We start from the raw sequence: 7,955 nt of genomic DNA, 5'->3' as shown, positions 1-7,955 counted from the left end.
GCTTCCTGCTGTTCTGGGTTCGCTTCCGGGCCTTTGCTGCATGTCTTCACCTCCGTCTCTCATTATCCACCTTTCTGTCACCATCAAATAAAGGCCACAAGAGCCAATAAAACCTTTTTTCCCCAGAAAATCCCACTGGTGGTCAATAATCCCCACATCTATTTTAAAACACATTAGATGTTATTTGAATCTACAAAAACACAAGTTGCAGTTTATAATCTACTTTTATTTCAAAACATCAAACAGCGCTGATAACAATATACAACAAAGGTCATTTATTTATGGTACTTTGCACTGAAGGTGAAGTGTGCTGTGAAAGTTCATTGGAAGCAGCCATAGTCTTGTGATCACTGATGGTGAAGTGTCTTTGGTGCTGCTCTTGTTTTCACCAACATGAAGGAGGAAGGGCTGTCCTGGTTCCACAGCAATGAGGAAGGCTTCAACACTCGCTCCCATATTTGGCAAAATGTTAAGACAAATAATAAATATTATTAACCACAAAGAGCACAGCTACATTTAATAGCAAATGAAGCCAATGAGGAAGTGCTTCTACAAAGACCTAGGATCATTAGAGTAACACATACCTGCACATATCTGACAACAGGGTCCACAGCTTGACATGAGCTGGTTTGGCATTTTTCCTGTAGCCTTTGAATGTAGGAAGCAGAACATGAACCAACAGAAGAATGCCTGGTTTTTCCAAAAACAGGAAATAGAGCAGAAACATTAGGATAATAAATATTTTAAAAAGAAGTGTGAGCAAAACTGATCAGACCCACCTGTGTGTGTGTCACCATCATGTTCACATTACTCTGCCCCCTTTAGCCTGTAGAGCATTTCACCACCTACAAGATAAAGCATAAAAAAGTCAGAAATAATTACCATGAACTCAACTCACACACTAAGTATCACATAATCATTAGGTATAGAAATTAGTCGGCTTATAGAAACATTCTGGACAGCATTTCTTCTATCAACCTGTCTGAAGAAATGTGTTGAAGTCAAAACAGGCTTCAGTCACCAACATGACACACTGACAAAGAAAAAGCATTTTGGCCGTTTTTAGACATGAAGCAGGTACAAAACACCAGAGTCAAATGTCTCAGTTTCCTCCTCACTGTGTAGATACGTTCTCCAGAGTCCTGCTAATCACCTACTTATGCCAGGAGCCGCTTGTTGTTGGTTGTTTGTTCCCAGAAGAGAAATAAATCAAATCCAAAATGTCGTTCGATGATGTAGAGATGGTGGAAGTACTGAGACAGAACCTGGTCTACGGTCCTCCTGGGAAAAAGGACAAGATCAACTCCATGGTGTGTGTTATGATCATCAGGACTCTTAGAAACTGCGACATAAACGCCAAGAACATCCTCTCAGAGAGCAGCATGGCGAAGATGCAGAAGCGCCTGAAGATGCTGATGATTTCCACCGGGGACCCAGACGGAGTTCTGGTCATCATCACCAAGGACAACTTATCGGACATCGTSACAACCGTTTCTGAAACTCTGCACCGGCGGTTCGGCTCGTCTGAAAACATGGTGAAGTCGGCGATGAAGAGAGACGAGGAGTTTGACGGGGCGCTGATTGAAGCTCTGGCAGAGCAGCTTGGAGTGAGGATCCCGGACTGCCACAGACGCGGTACCAGCCCAGACCACCAGTCCGATCCGCGGTCTCCGGCCACCGGGCCGACCGCAGACAGCGGCGTCATCTTCTGCTGTCTGCTCCTGAGAAACATGATCAACGTCCCCGAGGAGCTGTACGAGTTCTTCCCGTCGGATGTTCGGAAACTGATGGTGAGCCGTCTGTGCGGGTTGATGGTCCAACAGAACCAGATGGCTGGTTCCCAACTCGAGCTGCAGCCAGAAAACCTGAAGCGCGTCGCTGCGGCCATTTCCAAGGAAATCCACGAGGCTTTCGGGTCAATCCAGAAACTTTTCAAAGTCGCCCTGCTCGCAAGAAACAGTTTCGACGTCTTGCTTCTGGATTACCTTGAAACCAGGATGAACATCACCAGGAAACCCGAGCACACTCTGGCCCGGATGTTCGGAGCCTTCGACCGGGACCTGGAGAACATCTCCAGGTGGTTCCACCGGCTCCGCACCTCTCGCTATGCAGGCCTGTTCTGGTAGAGAACCGAAACCCAGCCGAACACAAATGACGGTTTCCGTCTCATTCCAGCTGCAGACACACCAGGACCTGCTGGAGGAATCTATTCTGAAATGTCTTTGAGACCAAACAGTTTCCTGCTTCCGTAAAAACTGAGCGGCTCGGTGCTGGAACTGAACCTTCTGGTTTCAATCCCAGCCGATTGTTTCTGCTCTTTTCTTTCTGGGTTTTCTCCGGGAAATCCGGGTTTTCCCGCTCAATCCAAAACCACAGACTCGCTGCTGTCTAAGTTATCAACATAAATGTCTTCAGGATAAAATACAACCTGAGGGAGTTTCAGTCCAATGGTTGGATTTTAACCTTTTATTAATTTATCTAAAGCTCGTTTTGCTTCTTTCCTGTCTTAAAAACTCATCCGTGTTTCAAACCCAGACAATTATTTCATTTATTTATGGGTTTGAAAAAAATATATATTAAAAAAGCAATAAAAAATCTTTAAAATAAATCCAATAATAACAACAACAACAATAATAATAAATTTAAAATGACTAAATGGAATATTTTATATAACTATGAAGAATATATAATAAAAATGAATGCATCCCCCTGATGTCGGAGGGAAACTCCCAGTCCTCCTCCATCTTCCTCCCAGTTTCCGGACCTCACCAGGGTCTCTCACCATCTCTGGCTTTCATGCTGTCACTGGATGACGTCCGGAAATGAACCGCAGGAGACGGATGGACGTCGCAGACGCTTCCAACGGGGTTTTTGCAGCTGCTGGAACTGGTTTCTTCAGTGAAACTGACTGACTCCGACAGCTAGAAGGTAGAACTCTGTTTCTCACTCGCACCAGAGCTGGCAGACAGTTGCCATAGCAACGGGACACTGAGGAGGGCAGAGGTCAAGGTTAGAACTACAAGCAAGATGGCGGAGAGCAAAGGAAGTAAGCTCCACATGGTGAAACTTGATGTCCATTAACTGACAACCACATTGGACTGTCAGAATAAGAGCATCACATACCGTACAAAATAAAAGCCTTCATATTTTACACAGCAGGTAATTTGCAGCTGTGGGTTTCTCATGGTAGTGTCGACATGCTAGTGATAACCCACACACTAAAAGTAGCATTTCAGCTAATTTTCATATAAATCTTAGCTTTGCATACTAAGTGAAGCATTTTAGTCAACATGGTGGTGATAATCTACACCCTGCTGGTCGAGTCAACATGCTAGTTGCTCCATGTGCTAGTGATAGCCCATATGCTAACATTAACTCTACCTAAAATTTAGATTTATTAGCTATGTTTATCATACTGAATGGAGTAAATCAATGCAAGTCAACATTCTGATGACACCACACATGCTACTAATAACATTTAAGCTAACCTTAGCATTTTGGCTAATTTAGTTTATACAGTAATTTTAGCATACAGAATGGAGTAAGTCCACGCAAGTTAACATAATAATGATACTCCACATGCTATTGAGTATGTTAGCTAAACTTAGCATTGATGCTAATTTTCAGCATTAGTACACCGATGCTGGAACTGGGTTCAAACCGACACACTTCGGTAGGCCATGTTTAAACTTCTTCAGAAATGTTCTAGTTATCTGAATATTACTTCCGTAAGTGTTTCACCAAACTTCAGCAGGGCAACTCAAAGGGGTTAAAAGTATAACTTACTGCACAAAGAGCTTTATGGCTGAGAAACTGCTTTGTTTTAATTAGCTGGCTAAGTATTTAGCTAACAAAATAAATATTTAGCTTCAGATCTAAATTTGATTCTCCGAGAGGGCTGCGAATTCAGCAAACTCTCGTCAAAAGTCTTGATGTTCAGGCAGCAAAGACAGAAAACATCAAAGTTGTTTTTAAAAAATCCACTTTATTGATTGCGGTTGCCATGGATACCAACTCTGGCTTTAGATTCACTAAACATGCAGTAAATGTAGTGAGGCATCTCCTCCAGCTGGTCAAGCTACGTCTTCATTCGGACAGCTGACCTTTACAAACGCACACACGCATTTTCATTGCTATCTTTGTGGGGACTTTCCATTGACTTCCATTCATTTCTACGGCCTAAATCTTATCCTAACTCCAACCAAAACTCAATTCACACCGTAGTCCTGACCCCTGACCCCTGACCCCTGACCCAAAAACAGAGTTTCCCCTTGTGGAGACCAGACTTCGGTCCCACAAGGAGCAGTGGGTCCCCACAACGTAGTGTCAGGAAAATGGTCCCCACAAGGTATTACACACACACACACACACACACACACACACACACACACACACACACACACACACACACACACGGCTCAAGGTTCAGCTGCTGCTCTTGCTGTTTCTTTTCTTCTTTTTCTTGGGGATTTGCTTCCCGCCGGCTGCTTTGGTTGACCCGTTAGACGGTTTACTGGACTCTCCTGGTTCTGGCCCACTGGGCAACTGCTGGACCAGAACCTCTTCCACTGGGAGGACTGGTTTCACCAAACTGGTCTCCTTCAGACGTTCTGTCTCTAAAGCTTCTGGTTCTGGATCTGGATCCGCCCTGCCTGGTTCTGGATCTGCCCTGCCTGGTTCTGGATCTGGATCCGCCCTGCCTGGTTCTGGATCCGCCCTGCTTGGTTCTGGATCCACCCTGCCTGGTTCTGGATCCACCCTGCCTGGTTCTGGATTTGGATCCACCCTGCCTGGTTCTGGTTCTGGATCCGCCCTGCCTGGTTCTGGATTTGGATCCACCCTGCCTGGTTCTGGTTCTGGATCCACCCTGCCTGGTTCTGGATCTGGATCCACCCTGCCTGGTTCTGGATCTGGATCCACCCTGCCTGGTTCTGGATCTGCCCTGCCGGGTTCTGGATCCACCCTGCCTGGTTCTGGATCTGCCCTGCCGGGTTCTGGCTCCGCCCTGCCGGGTTCTGGATCCACCCTGCCTGGTTCTGGTTCTGGATCTGCCCTGCCGGGTTCTGGATCCACCCTGCCTGGTTCTGGTTCTGGATCCACCCTGCCTGGTTCTGGTTCTGGATCTGCCCTGCCTGGTTCTGAGGTTGCTGGCTGTTGGACATCCTCTCTGACTTGTGTCGGACTCTGCTCCACCTCCGGAGGCATAACCGGGTCGGTTGGTTCTGACCCGGTTACCTGCGGTTCTGGAGCCTTCAGCAGAACCACAGGTGGACCTTCAGCCTTCTCTTCTCCGCCTTCTGCCTGACCAGGCGCTGAAGCCGGACCTTCCTTGACGTCGGTTCTGGTTTGGAACTGAGCGATGGCGGAGACGATGACATCATCTTCGGCGCTCTGCTCCTTTTTCTCGTCCTGCTCCTCGTTATCGCCCGGCGCGGCCAGCAGGGCGGCGGCGAACTCCTGCAGCTTGGCCTGCTCCTGCCGCAGCCGGGCGATGTTCTCCGTCAGAACCGGGTCGTCCTCCTGGAGCTCCTGAAGCCCCTCCAGGTCCGGCATGGCAGCGTCTTCAGGAACTCCAGCGTTCTCGGTGAAGTTGGCTAGCTTGGACGGGAGGCCGGCGCTGGACTGGCGGACCTCTCGGATCTTGTCGTAGAGTCCTTTCCTCTCCTCCTGCAGAACACGGCAGAGCTTCTCCAGCTTCTGGATCTTCAGGACGAACAGGTCGTACTCTCTGCCTTTCTCTGTTCTCTGCAGAAGAAGAAGAAACAAAATGGTAACCAATGCTAACCGATGCTGCTGACGGAGCTCAGTCTGATCGCAGAAACTTCCAGATCTAATATCTGGGTTGGGTTCCAGCCTCTGAGATAAGTGGATTTAATTAGCCAAGTGGTCCACAATGAGGACCTTCTGTGCTGCATTCACACCAGCCCTGTTTGGTCCGCTTCAACCCAACTCCGGTCCGTCTGCCTAGAACGTCCGGCTCGGTTGGGGAGGTGCTAGCGGGAGAAATGCCTCGTGGTCTTTAGCACGAGAGAAAGGAAACATCCTCCAACCGCTAACATCTGACGGCTCTGTTTCCGCTGGTGAAGGAGGAAGTTGCTTGATGAGTCAGAGACGTACTCAGGTTAGGAAGCGTCTCAAACTCACTCACTCCACAGGAAGGTTTAGGACCATGGGGGAGTTTGTGGATCTCTGTATGCAGCTCCACTGTCTGCCCTGCTGCCTGATTTGGAGCAGATGGTTTCATTTCCATCTTTTTGCCACTGACCAGCGCCCTCTGCAGATCGGTGCCCAACGTGGGGCTCAGAGTGAAACCTGTGCAGATGTGCTGTAGACCAGAGGGACTCCGAGTCCTGGGTGATGATTGATCCAAAGTATCTACAGAACATCGACCTCTCAGCATGTCGGCTCTGATTGACCTCCGGTCCAATCGGCTTACCTCCTCAATCATGTCGATCAGCGTCTTGTTGCAGTTCTCAAACCTGGTCTTCCAGAGGTTTGCCTCCTTCTCCACCTTCTTCATCTTCTCAGTCATCTACACACAGAAACATTCAGCTGTCATTGTGACTCTAATGACAGAATGTGAGCAGATTTGAATGGATCTGGACGCCTCACGTTGTCCATCTCCTGTTTGAAGCGGACATAGATCTCGTTGCTCTTGGCCAGCGTCGCCTGAAACTCGTCAAACTTCTGAGCGTAGAGCGCCAGCTGCGAACCAACGAGGAGAAAAAGACGTGAACAAGGAGATTTTAAGGAGTTGACAGGAGTTTCCTGGGGCTGAAGATGGACTTCCAGGCTGTGGCGTCGTCACACAGAGAGCTGCTCATTCCTGCTTTTATCATGCATGTTTGATTAAAACGTGGCTCTGAAGGCGCTGAAGTTCTGCTGCCTCCTTCTTCGGTTTTGTCTGCAGATGAGGGGAACCGCCACAAGGGGGCAGCATTTCCTTCAGCACATTTTCAGACCGTTCAGGGTGTCAGTGTGAAGGTTTGCAGCCATGGCCAGCAGGGGGCGCTGCAGGCCATAAAATACCGTTTTAAACCGATGTGGACTCGGCAGCTGAACTCAGAACCAAACATGTTCCACATTTTGTCCGTTTCCGTAAGTTTGCTGCTCTGCTGGGGTGAAGAAGAGCATTTTTACAGCTTCATCACCAACTGACATGATTTTATTCTGGTGATATTACAACTTAACTCTTGGATTATTGCAGCTTTATTCTGGAAACAGCACCTTTATTCTCAGTGTGCCTTACTGTTGTAATGGCAGATGATATTTTAGCCTCTGCTGTTGGATCAGAACCGTCTGGAGGGCAGAGAGTCTGGAGCTGCAGCTCTACCTGTCCAGGTGTTCTGGCCGTGAATATTCACCTGTGCCTGCATGACAGTCGCCTGCTGTGTGAGAGTCTTAGCCTGCAGTTTCCACTCAGCGGCCTGAACCAGTAACTGGTCGGAGGGAACAGAAACAGACGAGGCGGTTACCGACGGTCTTTACCTTCTTCTTCATGGCCAGCTCCTGCTCCTTCATAGCGAAGCATTTCTTTGTTTTGTCAATAGCTTCTCTAAGCAACTACGGCAACAGAGACACACAGTCACTCAGTCACAGGGTCTGCTGCACATATGGAAACACGTTAGACCATATAATCATCTGCAGTCACATGAAGACATGACAGCATGAATGTACGTTGATTCACTGTAATAATTAGAATCATGTTTCTTATAAATCTACCAAATGTAAAATTACACAGATTAAAATTAACAGAAATAATTAGATTTTATTCTGTCAGAGGAAAACATGGAGGTTCATTTTTACCGTCATATTCACTCATTCATAAATATCACAGTTTCCATCCAAATCTTTAATTAGCAAGCTAAAGGTTTAGCTTCAAGCTAAAGGTTTAGCTTCAAGCTAAAGGTTTAGCTTCAAGCTAAAGGTTTAGCTTCAAGCTAAAGGTTTAGCTT

At 47.3% G+C, this 7,955-nt stretch overlaps 2 protein-coding genes across 2 annotated transcripts in view; one reads left to right on the top strand and one right to left on the bottom strand.

Moving 5' to 3' along the window:
- pex7 (peroxisomal biogenesis factor 7) overlaps nucleotides 1-4,392 on the top strand; it is a 38,676-nt gene extending 34,284 nt beyond the window's left edge. Inside the window, exon 12 of the mRNA XM_008397037.2 lies at nucleotides 4,354-4,392. The gene's annotated coding sequence lies outside the window, so the exon portion shown is untranslated. The remainder of the gene's footprint in view (nucleotides 1-4,353) is intronic.
- The window catches only part of txlnba (taxilin beta a), an 11,505-nt gene continuing 7,938 nt past the window's right edge, over nucleotides 4,389-7,955 (bottom strand). The window contains exons 6-11 of the mRNA XM_008397086.2: nucleotides 7,489-7,563; nucleotides 6,613-6,705; nucleotides 6,437-6,532; nucleotides 5,106-5,745; nucleotides 4,968-5,030; nucleotides 4,389-4,871 (exon numbers count right to left, since the gene is read on the bottom strand). Coding sequence (XP_008395308.1) covers nucleotides 4,426-4,871; nucleotides 4,968-5,030; nucleotides 5,106-5,745; nucleotides 6,437-6,532; nucleotides 6,613-6,705; nucleotides 7,489-7,563 — 1,413 coding nt within the window. The 3' untranslated portion in view covers nucleotides 4,389-4,425. The remainder of the gene's footprint in view (nucleotides 4,872-4,967; nucleotides 5,031-5,105; nucleotides 5,746-6,436; nucleotides 6,533-6,612; nucleotides 6,706-7,488; nucleotides 7,564-7,955) is intronic.

Source organism: Poecilia reticulata, linkage group LG21 (genome assembly GCF_000633615.1).
Source record: "Poecilia reticulata strain Guanapo linkage group LG21, Guppy_female_1.0+MT, whole genome shotgun sequence".
Taxonomy (NCBI): domain Eukaryota; kingdom Metazoa; phylum Chordata; class Actinopteri; order Cyprinodontiformes; family Poeciliidae; genus Poecilia; species Poecilia reticulata.
This window is presented reverse-complemented; position numbering and strand designations above follow the sequence as displayed.